Source organism: Pseudoliparis swirei, chromosome 23 (genome assembly GCF_029220125.1).
Source record: "Pseudoliparis swirei isolate HS2019 ecotype Mariana Trench chromosome 23, NWPU_hadal_v1, whole genome shotgun sequence".
Classification (NCBI taxonomy): domain Eukaryota; kingdom Metazoa; phylum Chordata; class Actinopteri; order Perciformes; family Liparidae; genus Pseudoliparis; species Pseudoliparis swirei.
The window spans coordinates 5,724,876-5,747,882 of NC_079410.1; the positions used below are offsets into that span (position 1 = coordinate 5,724,876).

General features: G+C 43.7%; 1 protein-coding gene and 1 non-coding gene across 2 annotated transcripts; one reads left to right on the forward strand and one right to left on the reverse strand.

Annotated features, from left to right (window-relative positions):
• The first annotated feature begins 9,518 nt into the window (after positions 1 to 9,518).
• trnat-cgu (transfer RNA threonine (anticodon CGU)) lies at positions 9,519 to 9,590 on the forward strand. The gene has a single exon. It is a non-coding gene; the product is annotated as a tRNA-Thr (tRNA).
• A 5,752-nt stretch (positions 9,591 to 15,342) lies between these two features.
• Positions 15,343 to 20,858, reverse strand: pla2g10 (phospholipase A2 group X). Its single transcript, XM_056406866.1, has 4 exons — positions 20,795 to 20,858; positions 19,686 to 19,854; positions 19,167 to 19,273; positions 15,343 to 15,620 (listed from the first exon to the last, which is right to left on the reverse strand). Exons 1-4 carry the CDS (start codon positions 20,829 to 20,831, stop codon positions 15,472 to 15,474), a joined length of 462 nt encoding a protein of 153 aa, XP_056262841.1. The 5' UTR covers positions 20,832 to 20,858; the 3' UTR covers positions 15,343 to 15,471.
• Between the last annotated feature and the right edge of the window lie 2,149 nt (positions 20,859 to 23,007).

Genomic DNA, 23,007 nt, shown 5'->3' on the forward strand with positions numbered 1-23,007 from the left:
GAACGAACGGTTCCTCGCCTCCAGGTCTCTTCAGACATCCATTGTGAACTCTGTTGAGCTTACAATGCTAACCCTAACCCCATTCAAGGTCCCACTGGTCATATAGATGCACTTTGGTTATTGGAGCGTTTCCAATGCAACGCAATGTTTCAAAGGGGAACGACTGCACCATGGTGACCTCCCTGGTTAGGTCACATGGGGGCTTTGATCAGTCCAATCAGCCACAAGTTCCACCTTGTGCATTCAGTCATGAATTACATCCCGAGGGAGTTTCCCTGGTCACATGCAGGGAACACAGGCGGTAAACTTCGGGAAGCTCCAGAGTTTGTGATATTTTACAGCAACACATGAACAGCTGGCCACAAATCAAACCACCGGTCGGTAGCACAGCAACGGCGTGATTAACAACTTTTCTTCAAACGACAAGCAAGCAGTGGGTTGAAAGAAATTTACACATTTATTGATCCCATGCAAGTTATTCTCTCCATTTGACCCATCCATAGTTACCTTCGCATTGAAAATGCGGAAGGTTATGTTTTGATCGCCGTGTAAATATTTATTTATTTATTTGTATGCGTGTTACTCGCATAACTCAAAAAGTATGAAACCGAATCGCATGAAATTTGGTGGGATGATTGGTTTTTATCCGGGGACCATTTGGTTAGATTTTGGGATCGATCGGGTCAAACGTCAAGGTCAAGGTTATGAAAAGGTCAACATCTTCTTTTTACCATTTGGCATGCAACTAATGCCAAAATGTTCATAATGCAATGCCCAATCCTGTGATATGCGAAGGTATGCGCTCTACCGAGTGCCCGTTCTAGTTATTAATGAGCAGTGGGCTGCAGTGAAGCGCCCGGGGAGCAACTGGGGGTTCAGTGTCTTGCTCATGGACATTTCAACATGCAACTAACGGGGAGGGCGAGAATCAAACCGGATACCTAGCAGTTGCAGGACGACCACTCCCCCCCATGAGCTACAGCCGACCCCAAACCATGGCTGGTTTCCAATACACACACACACACACTGCGGTGACCTTTGACCTGGTCAAATTTAAACGCCATATCTACCGGCGACACAAACACGAACGCTCGTGACGCATTGAGCGAGGTGTGTTTCCTGGCTGCAGCCTCCAGCGGAGACGTATCTATCCATCTTTTGGTGCGTTTATGAATAAAACCCAGAACATTCTCTGGGGTGAGAACCCAAACCACGCAGCGACGAAACCTCCTCCGTGCCCGACGCTTTGAAACCGACGCAGGTACGCTCGATCGTGTCATTACTCGTTACTCGTGTACAAAAGACCAAAAAAGGAACCAAGCGCAGCTGTAAGAGGCCGCTGTTAATTCCCACGCTGAGCGGTTTTACTGACTCTAAGATGAAAGGATGACGGGAGCAGGGATATGTACTTCACACCGTGTCTCATCGCATTACATGAGTTGCCTGCTCTAGCCTGTTTCCAGCGTACACAGGGCTTACAACACTTTCGCCGGCGAGATGAAACAGGAAAAAGGACCAGACGCACTTCAGCTTCCTCCAGGCTAAATTGATTTTGGGCGCCAACAATTTAAGCATCCTGATACTCACTAACACGAGCATCGATTTTTTTTCTTCCTCCGACCATCTCCTGTGTCTCTATCGTTGTTGTTATTTTCAAGAGCGTGTCAACATTCCAGCAACAGGTCCGATTTATTCCACTCGAGAGACATGCTGATGTGCGTGTCCTACCGTGAGTTTGACTGTCTTCCTCGCACGTCCTCCAGCGGTACATCCGTTTACCGAGGGTTCCATTGCGCGGCTGTCCGACGCGCGGGGCCGCGGTGACGGTGGCGTCCCGCTCGTCGTCGCCTCCGCGCGAGAAGGCCGGGCCGAAGCAGAAAGTCGCCATGGCAGTTTGTCTTTGCCATCCATTTGATCCTGAGGAAGAAGAAGAAGAAGAAGAAGAAGAAGAAGAAGAAGAAGAAGAAGAATTATTGAAAACTGATTATAGTGATTTACTCGGTGGAAAATGTTCAAATTTCTCCTCTTTTTAATCACTTTTGCAACCGCATGCTCAAATTAGGACAGAATCCACCCTGGAACAACACTCAGGGGGGTTCTATTGCATGGCAGTAAATGACCAGCACAGAGCAGGTGAATCACAAGTCACACAGCATCTAGTCCATCCCAGCTTTTCTGAAGGGCAGCACTGATCAGGAGGAATAAGGTGACGGATGTGGCTCAAAAGGCCTGATGTGACGACAGTCAGACTAATAAAGCAGACATGTATTAATACATGATCTTTTCTAAGGCCTTTATTCTGTGGCCTGTCGGGCCTTTGCTGACGTCTATAGATCCAACACCTTGAACTACAACTCGTGATCTGCACCCACTTGCTTGTTTGGTTTCAAAACTGGCACATTTCACTATTTCTTGATTAAAATATCTATTTTTTTAGGGCATTTGAGCTTTTTTCCTCATCAACCATGGAGGGAATGGTATCGATACAACACCAAGGACGATTGTAGGTCTTGTACATTTCACATCTGGTTTATCATAAATGACCTCTTCCCTCATGACAGAAACATATCGAGTACACAGACTTGAGTGACGAAACCAGCCTCGACGGTGCATAAAAAACATTCTGTAAAGCTTAGAAATGATAAATGCATTATCAAATGATAACGCATGTCTAAGCTGCTACAAAGCTCAACTTCTACTCGCATCCTATTTGAAAACTATCGAAACACATTTCTACAGAAAACTGCAGGAATGAAAAAGTTTGAGTGATGCAAGAGAAAGAGGTTGTGTGGCCAGAAATCCCTTGAACAGCTATAAAAGGACCGGGTGAGGAGGGTGAAGGAAAAATACTCTTCCTCAGAAACTACAAACAAGAAGCCCTTCAGCAACCGGCCCGAGTGGAGCAGACAAGACGAACAAAAGAAGATATTTCAGCTCTGTGACCGGGCTGATCGGCAAACTAGTATGTTGTGGCCGAAATGTTGAAGAAATGAAGTCGTTAGACACTTTCTATGAGAGTTTAATGATCAGTTATATACATTTCCGATGACTAATTCTCAAGCTTCTCAAAAGAGTTGTTATTATAATCACGGTTCCTCGAGAATGATGTTAGAAGGATTTCAGTTGCTTAAGAATCACACTGAATGCTCCGACATCCTGCTGCAGTTAAGTGTTACCAGAGGACAACTTCATGTTTCCCAATTCAGTCCTTTCACTTGTCTTTTGTTCCACCTGTCAGTGTGGATTTAGACTCCCTCGTAGGCCCGGGCTGAAATAGGCTTATCTCTGCTGAAGACCGTCTGATGAACAAAAGCCCATTAAGATGTGTAAATGAATGATCCCTTTCTGACTGCACACAATGGAGATTTTTGTTATTTCATTTCTTCTTCAAATGTGGCCGTCTTCAAAGAATTTAATAAAAGTAAAGAAGAACAAAAGAAACAACAAGCAAGCCGAGACGCGTCTTTTAAAGCCCCAGGAACTAAAAGTGGACCACGTGCACTAAATGGACTGAATTGAGACCATGTTGATACAGATAAAGAGGGTTTTAATGAAAATACGTCAGGCATAATAAAGTTATTCGCTGTCTGTTTTAAGTTCTGAAATGAAAGAGTAATATCAAAAGGCTTTTCAGAAAATGTATTCTGGGGTCCCGCTGATGTCCTTTGTCCTGGCTGAATATATCATGACTAACAAGCCTTGGAGTGGATTAGGCACAGAGGATTGAGCAATTTCAAGACGTGAGATTATTTTGCTGGATATTATAGCTCACAGAGCGCCATATTCCCACAAGAAGGGGGAAACAAATCGTATTAAAAAAAGGCCGATATTTCCCTGTGGTGATATAACACAAAGACATACATCCGTAACCATGTATCAAATGGCGAAAACAGCAAATTGCCAGACATCTGCCGGCTGGAATAAAAATTTAAAAAAATAATTTAAGCGTTCGGTCTTATCTGGGTCTTCGGTCGTCTGGTCATGGGATGCACATTGTCAAATCAAATGATGTGCTTCGGTTTTGATGAGAGGGAGGACACAACAAAAAAACCAGTGTGGCACGGACGCGAAAAAACGATAACAGACATAACGGAGCGAGAAACAACACAATGGAAAGTTACCGGTAGCCGTGGTTCTCGACGTCAGAGACTCAAAAGCAGACATCGTACCTGCTGGTTTACCTTACTGTGTGGTTCGTGGTTTCGTTGTGTTGGATCGCAGTCGACTCCCGCCGCTTTTCTATGGATCGAGGATCGTCTGCGGTGAAGACTGCCGCCATCTTTAATCACAACAGAGTCCATCTGTCGATGCCTCTTCCCTTTCTAGCCTCTCTTTCTCTGTTCCAGCCCTCTCTGTTTGTTGTGGGGGGGGGGGTTCTTATTTTCCATCCAACATCAAACCACCGTATCGACAGGCTCACGGGCCGCCCAGTAGGGGGGCAGCTCGAACATGCTGCATCGGCTGTTGTCCTTTTGCAAGCCGCAGATTAACTGACCGCTTTCATTTTTTTCTCTCAGAAGGATACGGATAGCCTGCAAAAAAAATGAAAAAAAACATTTCAGCTCTCGGGCCTTTGATTTTAACAAGCCTGGTCTCAAAGCTCCTCCACGATTGTCCCTGAACGCATCTTTGCCTCAGATGTTCTGATTGATGAGATTTGGGGGATCTCTTTGATTGAGGCCACATCTGTGTATCTAGTTCCACATTTATATGTTCATTTACGACAGATGCTGATCATTTAAAGCTAAACACTGATTCTCCTTTTTTTTCTCCTTTCCCCATCTTATACAATGTAAAAAAACAACACCTTCTTTTAAACAAAGAAGAGCTGCAAATCTTTGATCTCACCAATTGAAACTAACTGTGACCCAAGCAGCCTCGGACTACCTATATAAGTACAAGCAGACCGCCGGTTTGCATTCATCCAAATAATGCATTTCATTTAAAGTGACACTTCTTTTTGTGTTCCTCCTTGCATTCAAAGCCTGAATACAAAAGCATATCTTGTTTACTGTCCCTGTTTTGTTCCGCCAAACTCTTCCATTGAACAATAAGAGGAGTTGAATTTCAAAATGGTCGATGCTCTCACCTTCCTCTCCTGCTGTGCGGCTCGTCGGATCTCGTTTCTGTGGTCCGCCATGACTGGGCGCAGTCCCCCGCCTGCCACTCTGCAACACCTTCTCATACTCATGAACCTGTTTCTGATTCTTACTTGTGTGTTGCTGAAAGATGAGCATCTTTACTTTATATTGCTGCTTCAGCCGTGCGACCCTATTGGAGGAAACCGGGACCAGATGATTGTCTGCACAATCGTATTGTAGCTATGGTAACAGACCCAACAGGCATCAGTGGTGTGCACCTAATTGCTCCGTATACATTAAGCAGCAGAAAAAAAGAGAAACATAGATTGAGCAGGGCTTCGACATTACACATTTTAGACCCGAAGGATGTCCAATAAACTGCTTCACTTGGTGATATTTTATGACGAACTAACATCTATCTGCCGTTTGAGGTTTTGCAAATAGCCCAGTGAACGAGGAGATGAATGCAAAGAAAAGGAGGAGAAAGATGGATGAAAAGAAATTTTGGCGAGAGGGGGGAGAGATGATATTGCTTTTGTTATGTAGCTTCATCAGCTGCTTACCTTTCAACTGGATTTCACACTTGCATGTCTGGTGGTAGCCCGGGTCAGGCCCAGCAGACCCTCCTCACAATGACCAATTTTCTCCTCACACGGCACCAGCCAAGACCCTCAGTGTTTGGAAGCCACATTGTATAGGATTGTGATGCATTTAAACACATTTCATTTGCAGATTTTAACTTCTCGGCACACAAGAATGCAGGTGAATTGATATAAAAGAATATACTTTGACAAATTCAAAGAAGTTTCAAAAGACTAGCGACCGTGGGATCATAAGACACCCTGATGCCAAATGGATTAGCTCTTCATAACTTCATATAACAACTACAAATGCCTGATATGTTATTCATATGAATAAGGATTTTTTTTGTAAATTGCACAGGATGATAATACATATTTCTAACCATTTCTTTTAAATCGTATATTAAAAAAATAAATAATTTCAGTTGATAAATCCTTCATGTTCGTTAAGGAATTAGGAATTAGGAATGTAAACAGTAAATTAGCGACAGCAGCAACACTTTCCACTGACAGAATCCCAGGCTATTTAAATAATTCCCATTAAATTCAAGATGGTGTGTTAATCTTTGCCTCAGGATGGTCCAAAAAAAATGATGGTTAAGTGTCCTCCAATGCCAACATGTTGAACAAACATGTACAAATTGAGTTGTGCTAACATTAGCATTCTCTTTCTTAGCACTGCTAGCATTAGCATTGTCTTTCTTAGCACTTGAGTGACAACGGTCTTCTAACTTTCTAAAATAGTCAACAATAGTTTTTACTGTGTCGCTATGACAGTCAATGTGTGGTCGTCTGGTGTAGTCCAGGCTGTTTAGAGGAAGAACAGGTGGTAATGGAGCTAGTTACTGTATTGGTTAGCTGCTGTTACTCAATGCAGAACTAGTTAGCGAGCTAACATTAGCTACAAGTCAGGCTTATCTGTATCAAACTACATTAACCGCTGTACACATCCGGGGTCTATATACACACAAAAATATATATTAAAAGGTGTTGGTTCCACATTTTGGGGAAATACCGGTGCACGTATTTGCTTTCTCGCCGAGAGAAGATAAGCTAACGTTGTGACTTCACAGCGTTCATGTTTGTAACGTTTCGGTATATCTGACGCCAACTGACAGATGTAGCTTCACAACATCTGTTTACCAACACCCGGAAAACCAACTCACATTTTATATCTCGTAAATTAAATCTGCAAAAAAATTTAAAAAATGTAAAATCGACGATTTGCAGGTTTACTTTGGTCTTATGTGCCACATGCTCTCGGCCAAAGTCAGTTGCCATGTAATAGCCAACTGGTAAAATTGAAACTCGGGACAACTGAAACAATAATTGCTGCAATTTTAAAGTAATTTATACGATTTAGCAGCATTAGAGCGATTTCAACAGGACTACGGAGCATGTCAGGGGAGCGGCTGGTGATGTCATGTTATGAGCTATGTGGTCATTTCCATATTAGCTGACATTTGAATATGTGTGACTGTTTTAGCATATTTAACACCCCATAATCATAATCACTCAAGGGGACAGCGCTGACATGCGTAGAGAAAGCATAAAGCAGCTAGAGGAGGCTTGCTAGATAAATAAGTGCAGTATGTAATTTCCTTTTTTTCTGGTCAGTTATCAGAATTCAAACATTGAACATAATCGAGTCTCACTCTTGTTTACTTGAGAAAAGAGCAAGCAAAAAAATAAAGATATGTGTTAAACAAATCTATATTCTCACCCCTTCTGGGCACAGCGTTATTCACAAAAAAACAAGCAGATTTTTCAAAGCAATAGACCGATAAATAATTAAATAGATTGCTCCAGTAATGCTTTGTATTCTCTCAGGGAGCGGGGCTGCTTGGTGTTCCCCACATGAACACAAAATGCCCCAGATCCATGTAATCTCTGACTGGAACATATTGTATCTCTCAGTTTGTGATGTGGAAGAGGTTTATGATTTTTTTTCTTTTCTTTTTCAATAAAAAGAAAGCAGAGCTTTTCAGAAAAAAGTACTTTCATGTGACATCTTGAAATAAACAATAAGCACCGTTGGCTATTTCAAAATAATCAGATCCACTCAAGGCTGCTTATCATGGATATAACTTGCTTTTGAGACGGTTACATTTTTCTTGAAAAAGCTACGTCTCTAGGGCAGGAAGAGCCTAAATCCTTAATAACAGAGAAGAAATAAATATGCATTCCCTATAGGAATACAGCTCAACAGTCAGCATTCACACTCCTCCACCCCCCTCCCCTCCAAAAAACCTTTAGGACTTGGGAATGTAGCATGAATCAGCAAATCATCATCGCTGACTTGTGGGCGCAATAAGCATAAATGCTGTCAAAAAAATATTATTTCCGGTAGAAAGTTTCAAACAGATGGAACAATAAGCATTGGCTGAACTTTGAAAGTTAACTGTCACACTTCGAGGCGCTCTGAATTAGATCCACCTGTGCTGTTTATTCAAGAGAAGCCGCCATCTTTGTGTCTGCGCGCTGATGACTTGCTGTAAACAGGTCAAGGTGAACACTGCACATCTGTGATTTTCTCTGCTAACTCATTCCCAATGGAAATGAGTCTTATTCATTTTTCAAACAGCCTCTAGGATATCTGATTCCCCCCCCAAAAGAAAAAAAGAAAGAAAAAGAAAAGCCCCTCAGGCGAGCACTCATCTTTGATGTTTTGAAAAGAGAGACAGTGAAAAGCTGCAGTCTGGCTTCATGCATATTGTATTGTTCAGAGACAAGTTACAAGCAACCTCCTGGTTCTCATAGTTATTATCTATGCAAGTTGGTTCTCAGTCTGTTCAATACTCATTCAGAACTAAATACTTTGACATTTACATTTAGTTTGAGTTTAGTTTCAGCTTCCTGGTGATAATAGTGACCTGCTGACCTTTCCTCTCGCGCCCCTGCGAGACCACGAAATATCCCCTTGACAAAACCTTGACGTGCATTTATTGTTTTACGGTTGTGATCATAGATTACGGACGCATCATAAAAAAACGATGTAGATATCAAGTCCTCTGACATTTCCATCCTCTATCAGCCTTGTAGACGCCGCATGATGAGTGTAGATTCTCCCATGGAGATGAACTCTTCACCGAATTCTCACATTTGTCTGTTTTCCATCATGTGCAGATGACAACGGCGTTTCCTTCATTTCCTCCCTCAGGACACTACCTAAGTTTTAAAAAATAGCACAAGGGTATTCTGTCCATCCGATCCAATGTTTTGTTGTGGGTGTATTATGCAGCTGCGTCTCCGCATCTCACCACTGCATTTTATCTCTTAAACTTCACTGCAACTTTTGTTATATTTTTCGCTTTTTTACTTTTTTTAATGAATGTTTTTTAAATCTTCTTTTCTTTTGCATTATTTTTTGATGCTTTCACTTCGAATGGCCTTGTTGTTGAAATGTGCTATAGGCTACAATACTTGCCTTGTAGGAAGCGTTGCCTCCACCAGTTAGTTTCTCAATAGGTGAATTATAGGTCACTATTAATTAAAGTGTTTTTTAAAAAGCATGAAGAGTGAAGACTGCGAAGAGTTTGCTCTCACCTTCTGTATGCTTCTTTGGCGTGGACACCGGAAGCAGGAGAGCAGAGACCTCTGATTGCTGAAATCTGCACATGCTGTTCTCACACGGAAGATAGCAGCCCCCTCTTGTGGTCAAAGTGCAGTATTACATCTCAAGCCCAACAATAATCATATTTCCGCGGCACGTATGGTTCATGTGTATGTTCGGGGGACGAAGCCGAGTCTCGTGCATGTTAAAAGGAAACCGTAGTTTCCACCACATCCGCAACATGTGACATTATACATCGGCAAGGTGGTATACAAAAAAGATAGAGACTGTGGAGTCAGCGCAGGCGCGGTGGCCAAGTGGTAAGGCGTCGGTCTCGTAAACCGAAGATCGCGGGTTCGAACCCCGTCCGTGCCTTTTGTACGGTAGTCCGCTCGAGAGTAGGTTTATGTATAGATAATGTTGTGGAATTAAAGATTGCATCCGAGCTATCCTGCTGCTGGTCGCCGCCATTTCTCACTCCAAATATCTAATAGAGATCTATGTCATGTTATACATATTTTCTTCGCCGTATTTTCAACTGTAATTTTCTTTTTTCGTGCCGTTTACTTTGCAAACCAAATCAATAATAAAACAGCTTATGTGTGATTCTAATTTCGGATTCATAAATGTGTCATTAGATTTAAGACAGAACAATGAAGTTCAATTAAGTACATTTAGGTGGGCTTGATTTTTTTTTTTATGTGTGTATTAACTGTCCTATAAAGTCATGGGGATTATTACATTCAGTAATTCATGCTTAATATTTTCATAATACAATGATGATAATGATAATAATATTACAAATTGTACTTTTCCATTAAACCATTGAACCATATTTCTGTTATGTCATGAGAAGCTAAAGGACCAAATGTCAAACTGAAAAACTGTATCCTGAGCAGAGAGAGATCGGATCTTTGGATCTTTGGAATATATTTTAAACAAAGAACAGGTAAACCCACATGATTAAGTCTGCATCCATCAACAGTTTCTGTGAGCCCTTTTCAGAAAGCCATCTAATGTCATTTGATGATGTTTTTCTCGACAGATCCTGAGTCAGCAGCATCCACAGCCCTTCACTGGTGCATTATGTCCAACCTCCAATCACTATACAAGAAGTGCTGCATGTGGCACACAAATCACCACCTTTGTAAATAAGATCCAGATGTCAAAATTGCTGGTTCTGAAGTTTAATTCATAGTTATGGTGCAAAATGCTGTTTTCTTTTTTTTTACATTATAGCACAAACAAATGACTCATATACATCGTGCATTCAAGGCCATGCACCCTCGTTGACATCTAATAGTGAGCAGCTCATTTCCATGGTTACACTATAAATAGTGAGATAATCAAAGTACTTTTTTTTAATTCCCCAGGACGGTGAGCTGCCGTTGAGCTGTATCGATGACTTGATGGATTTACGGTTAAATATTGGTAAAAATCAACCAACCCTTGGCTGGTTTTAATATTTCGATAAAGTTGGTGAAACAGATCTCAGGAGAATTCAAACTTAAAGTAACATTTGATCCAGGGAAGCAATTATCCTTCTAAATAGTCTTGCTTTTCACAGCTTCTTTTTAAACTCCCAATTTATATAGGAAAAAAAACGTGTCTGCACTCCGTGTGTTTTCATGGCACATGGTGTGTGTTGGTGTGTGTGTGTGTGTGGGGGGGGGGGGGGGGGGGTGTCCTCGTTGAATCTATCTTTCTCCAAGCAGAATGGGAGCTGCCTTCCAATTAGGAAGACAACACATTGCAGTAAATGTGCCGTCCTCAGCAATAACACAACACTGTACCTGGGAAGTTGCAGCTAATTGGCCAGATGGTGTCACTACAAGCAAAAGTTTAAACTTTGCCAACTTCGTCTTCATTCTCAAAATATTTGAGTCCGTTTGACGATATTCCTCATATTTCTCATCATTTTCATGGCTGCTGATTTATTTATTTATTTTACTCATAGAAACCTGTAAATTCAGCTCCCTGGTGGAATCATAAGGTAATATACCATTCTCTATAAAACGATATTGTCCATCAGCATTGGTCTATACATCATTCATGTACATGTCAATGAGCCGCTGCGTTGATTTTGTGCAGCATATTTGTTACTGACACCAATTAAAGTGATGTGTTCAAGTGCATGTCTTCCCCTTGAAATATGCATGGTATAAAAATTGCATTATTATTCACTTCTGCATTTCCTTTGGAGAAGTAAAAAGAAGTTGGATGGGAGGGAGAGCTCCTTCACTCTCAGCTCAGATAGACATTACTTTACGACATATTTACATATGGTCGTTTGCTGCTTTATTTATGTTTCAAATGTATTTCAATACGCAGTCCTCAGGCATTCATACTCGTTGATATAGACTGTATTTGTTAATTATTATGTAATGTAACACAGAAATAGGCGCAGGAGGACAACAAAGTGTGTATGCAGTAAATAGTGGCAGCAGGTCTGGGGTCTGCTGTTGGCCGCACACACACTTCCTGGTTGTGTGGGCGGTGTATTCTGAACACAACATGGATTTTCATACAGTAAATGTGAGCGATTGTAGCCCATCAAAATCATGGAACAGCATTCATGCATAGTCGGTGCATAAGTTCACGAATATTCAATAATATGAGGCGGACTTGGGATCCAAACAGGATTTTCCCAGACCCACCTTAGGATAGCTCAACCAATGGCACACTAGCAATCAGTGGGCGGGAGAGATTTGGGGAAATGTTGGTGCTTTTTTATCCACATGCTCAATGACCTCTTTCACAGCCACTGGCAGTTGAACAGACAGTTATTTACAGTAGTTTCACGTTTTTTCCCCCAGTTCTACTCTGCCTCTGATTGGCTAATACTCATTGCTAATTACTGATGGAGATTAGGGATTATATCGTATTGATTTCTACTCAGATGTGGAAGTTTGGCTCTTATATAAAATTACGATGAATTGATTACAAGAGAGATGTGTGTGTTTTTAAAAAAAAATTGTTAATTTTTGCCCCCATATGAATGGAATAACATTAAATATATGTTACATTTCAATGTGGTGTCATACATAGATAAATAGATAGATGTTTATCTTGAAGTTGATATGTTACACGGAGAACATTTCAAAATGGCCCTTTTGCACTAGTTTAGCAACCCCAGATAGTTTATATTTATATCTCCGCATTATTTATAATCTGTATATCCTGTATTTATTACGATACTTTCTGTTGCACTTCTGGTTGGATGTACTTGTATATGTGTAATGACAATAAAGTTGAATCTAATCTAATCTTGTGAGAAAAAGGCCTAAACATCGTAGTCCGAACAGGCGTCCAGGTCTGCTGCTGGTAAGAAGTCAATCTTGGTTGTTATTACCTTCGCATTGAAAATGCGGAAGGTAATGTTTTGATCGCCGTGTATTTATTTATTTATTTGTATGCGTGTTATTCGCATAAGTAAAAAAGTATTAAACCGAATCGCATGAAATTTGGTGGGATGATTGGTTATTATCCGGGGACCATTTGATTAGATTTTGGGATCGATCGGGTCAAAGGTCAAGGTCATGAAAATGTCAAAATCTTCTTTTTACCATAGCGTGGTCAATTTGTATCCAATTGGCATGCAACTAATGCCAAAATGTTCATAATTCAATGCCCAATCTTGTGATATGCGAAGGTATGCGCTCTACCGAGTGCCCGTTCTAGTTGTTTATGTTTTGAGCTGTTTAAGCCAAAACTTCATCGTGGGCCATCTGGCTCTCGGCTGGGGAGCCAAGCAGTTGATTAAAGAACGTCTCGAAGGTTGGGAAAAGATGACCAGGACGGCAAAGTCAAATTCAAAACAAAGTGGATTTAATCAAGTGTGGTAGAACAAAAAGTCCGAAGACACAGAATATTTAACGTGCAGCACGGGCCTGGATGAAGTCAGCTAAAGGCATCGTTCGATAACAGACTCCCGTTCTCAAGGAGAACGTGACTCTTTCTAATCTTTAAGAGCCAGCGTGATTGGATAATATAGATGGAGACGTCACTCGGTTTAAACTTTGTCCGTCTCATCGTTGGAGCTCAGGGTGGTGCCACCCTCTGGGCTCACGACAGCAGCACTGGTTGGTTCAAACAGATGGAGGTGTTCCTGGTTTAGACTTTGAACACCTTCTGATGGAGCTCAGGGTGGAGCCATCCTCTGGGCTCACGATCTTCTCGCCATCGTCATCATCAGTGTGTCTGTATGTAAAGCGGTGGAAGGACTCAACAAAGACACCGTGTGTCCCACAGGGGCTCACTGGAGCGGGAACATCTGGGAGGGCTGTGTTTACTGGGCTGTGTTTACTGGGAACCTCTGGGAGGGCACTGGGAACATCCAGGAGGAGTGTAGGTACTGGCAACATCTGGGAGGGGAGTGGGAACATCTGGGAGGGCTGTGTTTACTGGGAATATCTGGGAGGGCAATAGGTACTGGGAACCTCTGGGAGGGCACTGGGAACATCCAGGAAGAGTGTAGGTACTGGCAACATCTGGGAGGGGAGTGGGAACATATGGGAGGGCTGTGTTTACTGGGAATATCTGGGAGGGCAATAGGTATTGGGAACATCTGGGAGGACTGTGTTTACTGGGAACATCTGGGAGGGCACTGGGAACATCTCGGTGGACTATATGTACTGGGAACATCTGGGAGGGCTGTGTTAACTGGGAACATCTGGGAGGGCACTGGGAACATCTGTGAGGACTATAGGTCCTGGGAACATCTGGGAGGGCTGTGTTTACTGGGAACATCTGTGAGGACTATAGGTACTGGAAACATCTGGGAGGACTGTGTTTACTGGGAACATTTGGGAGGGCACTGGGAACATCTAGGAGGACTATAGGTACTGGGAACATCTGGGAGGACTGTGTTTTCTGGGAACATCTGGGAGGGCACTGGGAACATCTCGGTGGACTATATGTACTGGGAACATCTGGGAGGGCACTGGGAACATCTCGGTGGACTATATGTACTGGGAACATCTGGGAGGGCTGTGTTTACTGGGAACATCTGTGAGGACTATAGGTACTGGGAACATCTGGGAGGGCACTGGGAACATCTGTGAGGACTATAGGTACTGGGAACATCTGGGAGGGCTGTGTTTACTGGGAACATCTGGTTGGCCTGTGTTTACTGGGCTCGCAGCCATGCCGGTGATCCCGTTCACTGGTTCTGACTTCCACTCATTCGATCTGAAGGAAGTTCCCTCGAGCCAAACCCCAAAACCAACAGCGGCGGACCCAAAATAGAGCCGTTTAACTGCATGGAAAACCTTCAGGGCCACGAAGTCAACAACAGGCCACGAGGAAACTTCAGCTCATGAAATCTGTTGTTTACGTACATCTAAATTCTAAAATCTGTTGTTTAGGCAAATCTAAATCAGTGAGTGGCAGTTCTTAAATTGTTTGGTTTTTGGCCCGTTAAAGCTCCGTTTGGTTTTGTGTGCTTCTAGTTTAGGATTTAGTGAATATGGCGCCATCTGCAGCCCAAAACGTAACATATTCAAAAAGGCCTCTCCCATTTCCCAGTCGTGTACAACGTTGTTCCTCATGAGTGACGTATATTTCATACATGCCACTCTTCATCCATGTATATGATCTATCTATACAGGCAGATTCATAGATAGCTATACAAATGGAGATAGATGAAATCAACCTCGCACCGCTTTATACTTTAGGAACACTGAATACACTTTACACTTCCTTTATTATTTAAATTCTTAAATATATTTGCTGCCCTGCTATTTTATTGTATATATATGTAAACATGTTTGATGCTGCTTCAAGAAATTACCCCCTGGGATTGAATAAAGTAATATCTTATCTTATATAAGATATTAAAGTGCCACCGCACCCTTTAAAAATGGAAAAGCAGGTTTTTTAATGACAGTGTATTTTTAAAAAACTAAACCTCAGAGTTATGAAGGTTTGTTTATACAATAAAGGATTGTTATGAGGGCTATCAGATCTTTGGAGGGAGTTTCCACTGAAGAACGCTTAAGTTCATTCCACTGCAGCTGTATACACCTTCCAGGAAGTCACCTGTGTGTGTGTGTGTGTGTCAAAATATAGGCATTGTTTTATTAGAACAATATAAAGATGTCTGCAAAAAAACTCCTCCCACAACTCGTGATTATTCCTTCACAAGTTTATTAAAAGAGCCTGATGGGGTACAAAAGAAAACACACAATACAAGTAAAAACCGTATCAACACAATTATTACTGTGACATGCTTTATTTATAAAAGGCATTTATTGTGTCAGTAAATATGACACATCGGGTGTTCGTGGCCACACAGGAAATCGGGCCACAGGGCGTATCTGGGGATGAACGGTGCTTTCCTCAAACACCTGGCGGCGTCTCGGTCACACTTGCACAGCATCTTTTCACACTTGTCCTCCAAATCATCTGAAAACACACACACAGATGCCTCGTTTCAGTGAGGATTGAGGTGTGTGTAATGTGTCTCACAAACGAGCGCAGCTTTATTCTTCATTTTGCCTCCTCGGGCTTCATTTGCTGCCGTTTCTCTGAAGATGAGAGACGTGATTGTGGTCATTACGAACTCATTTCACATCATAAGCAACCCACTGTTTGTGCTACTTAACTACGTAAACGTCTGTTGCTATGTACAGAAATGGCCGCGGGTTTACAGGGGGCTTAAAATATGATGAAATACGTGTTTGCAAACATAAATGCCTGTTTCGTGTCTTCGTGGATATTTGTAGATCCCTCAGCCCGATTGACGTCTCGCCGTCAGACCCGTAATGACGTGCTAAACGGTGCACGAAGCATCCAAGTGTGCAACCACTAAAGAAATAAACAACAACAACAACATCGCTAACATACACAGATTATGAGAGAATCCCCTCCCCCCCCATGAGACAGTAGACACACAGACTTTATAATTGTGTTCTGCGTCTTTAAATAATGACCCATCTCGACGTGGTTTTCTCTCTCTTTGCAACCTTTTTGTGTCTCTTTTTGGTCATGTTGTGTTTTAAAGTTGTCAAAGTCTTATTTTTGTATCTCTCTGTGTCTCCTCACAGCTGTTTTGCATCTCCTTGTGTTCTCTTTGTTACCTTGAGGTCGTTGTGAGTCTCTTCCCGGTTGCTTCTTGTCTCTTTGTCAACGCGGCTGGAGGTAATTGGTACTAACTTGGGCTCATAACCGGGTGGGGTTTTTTTCGCAGCTGCTGCGGCGTCGTGAGACTGGGAGGACAAGACATAGGAGTCTCCGTTGGAGTCTTCGGGGGGGTGAGCTATTATTTTATTTTTTTTTGTGTGTTGTGTTTCCATATGCGTATCTTCTCTCTACTATACGTAGTTTTATAGGACTCGCCGGAACCCTCCTCTGTTATCCTTCCCACCTACCCTACCCGTTCTCCAGCACCTGGTCACAGGAGGCACAGGAGCCTCTGTCAGCCAACCGCAAGGGCCAACATCATCTGACTTCATGCTGTGGTTTGTGACTTCCTGGCTCTCACTGAGACCTGATCACTGAGCACAAGCAGCCAACCCGGCTCACTCTCTCTCCTCTGCTCTCTCCTTCACCACACCCTCCCCACACACCCAGACCCTCAGGTTTACATGGTGTTCTGAGTTACTCATTCTCTCCTCTTTTATGCGGTGACGTTACTCATCCGGTTCAACTTCACATTGTGTTCTTCACCCCCTGGTTCTTTGGGGAGATTTCTTGGACTAGGGCTAGGCTCCCTCCTCGAACTCTCTAAACACCCCCCCGCCCATCTTCTCTGTGACTTTAACATCAGACAGAGAGTCATGTGATCTCTCTCTCTGTCTTCCTCCCTTTCTTCCTTCTCTCCTCCTCTCCTCCCACTCCTACTCCGGCAACCACCTCACAAGTACTTTTCACAATTTTCACAAGAAACTCCTCCTGACCTCTGATCTCCCTCTCCATGTCTCCTCCTCTTCTTCATTTCTCTCTCTCTCTCTCTCTGTGTCTGCACAACCCACATCCCTCTACAGACTGCACCTGTACGCACTCTCATACACCCTCCTGCCCCTCTCTGCTCTCCCTGTCCTTTTAAGACACGACGGTTAAAAATCTCTCGGCTCTCCCGTGGTGTCGGACTCGGTGGCGCGAGAGAGAGCCTCCCCAGCGGCGGCGAAAGAAAATAATCAATCAAGCGGAAGAGGGCTCTTCTTCTCTCTCTCTCTCCTCGATCCCCTGTCCCCTCCTCCTTCCACCCCTTTTTTTGAGCCACTTTGTTGTTACTTTACAAACAAGATAGACGACATACGCCTTTACATCTTCTATCACCTCACCAACACTAACTCTTCATCCCCCTCTTTCCTCTTTTCTCCCCCTTGTCTCCAAAGTTCTTTTTTTACTCCCCTCCTCGACCGACCCCCCTGCCTTGACCCGCCCGTCTCCTCCCATTCTCCAGGCTATGCTCCTGACCTTGACCTCTTCCTCACCCCCATTATCTTATTCTCTCTCAACTGGCTGTTTCCTCTCCTGAAGGAGGGAAGAGTCAACTCTCCTGAAGAAACCCACGCCCGACCCGTCTCCGTGTCATCAGCAACTAAGTCTCTCTTCTTCCTTCTTTCTCCAAAAAAACTCTGGGCGAGAGCTATCTTGAGCCCTCTCCCCCTCTCCACAGTAACACACTACCCTCTTGACCACCAGTCTGGTCTGAAAGCCCGCCGCAGAGACACCCCTCTCCCTGCTGTCTCTGATCACACTGCTAGAGCAGCCTCTCTCTCTGTCCCTTCCTTCTCTGACCTTTCTGCAGCATTGTTGACCGTGAACCACCATCAGATCCTCTCTTCTTCTCTTCAGACCTGGGGATCTCAGTCTTGCTCGCTTCTTTCTCTCTCTACTCCTTAAACCCCGCAAGGTAACTGGACTGATCTTGGATCTGTGTGTCTCGTCCTACCCTCCTCTCTCACCAACTCCTCCTCTCTCTCTCACCTCCCTCCTCTTCTCTCTCTGTCTCTATCTTCGCATGGCTTCTCCTACCATAGCTATGCTGCATGACACCCAACTGATCTTCTGATGATCTTCTCTCCAACACAGGTGGCCGTCCACAATCTCTGGCTGTCTGACTGCGATCTGACATCTCTCCTTCCAGGAAAAGGCCCCACCCCCGACCTGACTATCACCCCTCTGCTCTGTTGTGCCCCCCTACCCGGACTGCCAAAACCTGGGGTGACACACACACTCAACTCTCCTGCGGCCCAACATCGGCTGCGGCGACCAGTTCCTGGTTCCACATGCTGAATACGCCCTTTCTTACTCAGGCGGCGGCGGTTTCTGATCCAGGCCTGGTGGTTTCACACCGACCTCTGCAAACCCCTCCTGGCTGGTCTACCTGCCTAAGGCATCAGACCACGCTCGACTGGTCTTCAGCCTCCGAAAACCACACACCCACACTCCTCCGCTCCTCACTGGTTACCGTGGCTGCTCGCATCCGCTTCAAACATCTGTGGTGGCGACGTACTCTGCGCGGATCGGGCGGGGCCCATCTACATCGTGGATATGGTCACAATACCCCCACACGCACTCCGCCGGCAGCAGCCAAAAGCGACTGACTACTTGACTAGAGCTAATCACACAAAATCAGACTGTTGTGCTGTGTGGCTCCTCAGTGGTGGACGAGCTCCCCCACTGTCCCAGGGACAGCAGAGCAGCTCAGGTCTCCTTGAAAATATATCTGGATTAAAACAGATTAGCACTTCAGTGGCACACTTAGATAGCTTACTTATGGTACTTTTGTTAGTTCGACTGTGTTGAAGAAATGTTTACTTCCTGTATTTGTTGTGTTTGTTAGTTTGTACTCTGATGCACTTATTGTAAGTCGCTAGTCGCGCTTATAAAAAGCTATGAGTGATGTTTTGTCGGTGAAGGCCAGGAGGGGGGCGGGGCTTGTGTCCCCATAGGTCTATTTAGTAATCAACATGCCTACATAAGCATTTTAAAAAGCCTTACCGCAGTCCGCCTTCTTGTCCTCACACGTCCACTCGTACTGTTTTGTTTTGGTTTGGCAGCCGAGGCCTTCCGCATCTCCGTAGCAGCAATCGTGTCTGTGGCAACACCTTCATATGCAGAGAGAACGACAGCGGGGTCAATGTTGTTGTTTTTTAAATGTTCATCTCTCTACACGGTTCAGGAAGCAAGAGGCGGGCAGCCGCGGCACTGTGGGTTTGAATCCCACCGCGGCCATCTTAAACACAGGCGCCCGAGGTTTCCACAGCCCATAGTTAGAAGGTAACTGGGTTGAGGGGGTTCGGTCGCTCGCGGGGCGAAAGAGGAAAAAAGAAGGAGACGGCAATTAGGATTTGGGTGTGGAATTTTCTGGAACTATTTTGAGGCACTCTGAGCAATGCGAGAGCGCCTGAATTTGGATCTCAAACATCCCATCGCACGGCATCCGCTGTGTGTGTGTGTGTGTGTGTGTGTATACATGTACACACACACACACATTCTCGAGAGGTGATGGTGCCTCACCAGTCCGTCCGGTCCCGGGGCCAGCCTTGACCTCCCAGTCCACAGTAGCATCCGTACATCATGTAAGCAAAGGCCGATTTCCCCGTGCTGCATTTGATGACCCCCGCCAGCTCCAGTAATCCTCTCTTCGTCCGCGGGGCCCAGCGCGTGTTGACGGAGGCCACAGCCACTGAGAAGGGAAATAAAAAAACGCATGTCCATAACCTCGTCAACAATCCTCAGACTCCACACACTGACGGTCTGTTTTTGCACACAGCCTTGGTACAACATTACACTCGATTAAACTCTGAGAATTAACGAGCCACTTATGTAGAGAACATGTTATGCAGCCAAACCGGTTCAGTTCGTTTGTTTTAATTTGCATCCTTAGAATCACACACAAAGTGACACTGCACGCCTTAAAATGACTCAACATAACAGATCATACTAACTCCCCGTGCTGCATTGACCCTCATGAACAAAGCCCGGGTCCCACTGACCCTCAGACCCCGGGTCCCCCACTGACTGACTCCGTCATCCCCAGGACAATTTCCTTCCGCTCACTCCCCTGCACATCTGTGACGCTTCTCTGGCCGTCACCCGTGGGTTTCCCCCAAAAGCTCCAAGGATTATCAGAGCACAACGAGGTTCCGTTCGGAAACATATTTATTGTGCTCCACACGCAACACACAGCAGACCGCACGACAACGGGTCTGCTCACTTGCCTCCCTCCCTCCAGCTCTGCTGCCCTTTTATATGAGCAGCATCGGCTGCTGACCGATTGCCAATCAGCCAGCAGCCGAGGCCAGATTGGAGACAGCTGCCACAACATCACTTAATTATTCACTTAAATGCAATTAAATACACGTAACACGTCACTCTAAATACACTTTAAACTGATTTACACTGGTTAAAGTTCTGAAACCTGCCTGTCTGTGCACTTTATCTCATTGTTATATTCTTAATTATCACACTGTGTTGATTGTTGCTCATCTTATTGTCTATTGTCGCATCACCCGCCATGACAAATTCCGTGTATGTGAAAACATAAATGGCAATAAAAAGATTCTGGTTCTGATTCAAGAAAGTCCTCAGAGTATATGAATATTAAAATAAGAAGATCAATTTACCGGACAGCAGCAGAAGGATCCGGCAAAGAGCAGCCATGGCACGCAACAGGCAGCCGCACCAAGTGTTCCCTTCCACTCAAGGGAGGGAGGCATAGACTGGAGAGCTTTTTTTAGATGCTATTTAAATAATCTCCTGAGCATCACCATTGGCCGGCCGCAGGCTAATCCAGTGTTTCGTCAACCTGTGCGCCCCCTAGAGGACACATCCTGCAGGGCGGGGCCCGGAGGTGGAGCTGCCATAACGTCTGGTACCTTTTTTTAAATTTGTGTGTTTCCTTATGACCCTTCTTAGCCAGATGCATGGTTAATTTTTACTTTATTTTTATTTATTTTTATATTATTATGCATTCTTACTTTTCAAGGTAGTGTTTCTGTTAAAATACCTAAATAAAATAGCAAGTATAAAAAAAATAAAGAAATAATATCTGGTAGCAGATGACATTTTGAATATATGAAAATGAATCATGCAGCTATTTAAAACGCATGTTTCCATCATTTTAGACACTTTGAATAGGGTACAGACAAGATAAAGGGAAATGAATCAAACACATCCAAAACAATAGCGCTGTGTGAGTTGAGGCGCATCATTCGATGAGCTTCAGGGCTAATTGTTTAGTTTCTGTAAGCGACACAATGTGTGGTTCCACTTACTCACAACAAATACACCTTCCAGATTATGGCAAGCGCACCATAATGACAGACGTCTTCATATGATTATGGGGGACAGTGGGCCTCCCCCTGTAATCATATAAACACTCCATCCATCGTGTAGATAAACATGTCAGCGGGTGGATAGAAAAGACCTTCCTTCCATAAAACAAACGGTAGAGATCATTAGTGTCGGTATGAGTTACTGAGCCGCACTCCAAGAGTTTGAGTTAAAACAGCTGAGATTGGGTTTTTCTACACATTGCAGACCTGATCTGAAAATGCCATTAAACATGTCATATCTTTTGGGTTTCATCTTTTTTATTATGTGTTGTGAAAGTGTATTTACAGCACTGCAGACTCCATTGCCATTCATAAAGTGGTGGCATGCTGTATATCAGTGATGTCAGGGCAGATAGATCATGAGAGCCCACGCTTTTGGTTTAGATAACAGGGGACATACAAGTCAGTGTTTTGTGATTCACTTCCTCAGCCATGGGAGATAAGCGCCTCCTCCTGGCCGTCAGTGGAGCTGCCGGGGTGACCGCTCTTCATGAGAGGAGAGAGACACAGCCCTCCATCCCTGGGTATCGGATTATCGTTCAGCTCGGGATATCCATCGCCACGAAACATCCGCTGAATCCTGAGATCGTATCGAGCTATAAACACCTGAGTGGGAAGCCTGCTCGTGGGCAATGAGCCGGGCAGAGAAGCTGCTTCTTACTCTCATCCTGCCGGGAGGTTGAGGGTGAAATCCTGAAACCTGAATGAGCGATGATGAGATTATACTCAGATTAAATGAAGAAAACCATGTTGGCCACGCTGAGTTTCAGCCTTCGATCCATCCAGAGGAGGACAGTGGTGAGCATTGGGCCGTCGTCCTCCTCACACAGATCAATGGATATCTGCTAACTTGTTTTCAGAACTCTCATTGAACAACATGCAAACTCATAATTTCTACATTACAAAGTGAAAAAGAATAACAATTAATTCGGAGGAAGGAAGAGAAAAAAGAGTGTTTTTGAAAGAAGGATGATTTCTTATCTTATTCCTAATCCTGGTTTAATATTATAACACCAAACTACGTATACCTATTTTATGACTTAACTTCATCGGTGTGTTTTTATCCTTCACAAATGTGCAAATCGTATTAACAACCAAATCTACAAAGCCAGTCACAGTCTGAACTGTGACTGGCTTTGTAGATTGGGTTGAAGAGATGGACACAGGGGGTCTTAGCAGTGTCTATATTAGCAAAGGGCTTGAAGGATTTATATTTTCTTTTATTAAGAATGGATTTTCAAGGTTGCCATATTAATATATTGGCAAATGCACATAGAAAAGCGGGAAGTTATGTATAAATTAATTAATCATTATGGGATAAATCTATTGAAAAAGAATCATGGTGATTTATTGTCATATGATGGTCAACCTCTGCTGCAGCCTTATGCTTCTTAGTAAAATAAAAGGTTTATATTCCGTGAAGGCATCACTTTCAGCTCCATTTCCTTGATGTGGCAGTTCTCTGTTATTTGCCTGAAGAAAGTCATTATACATGTAAACTC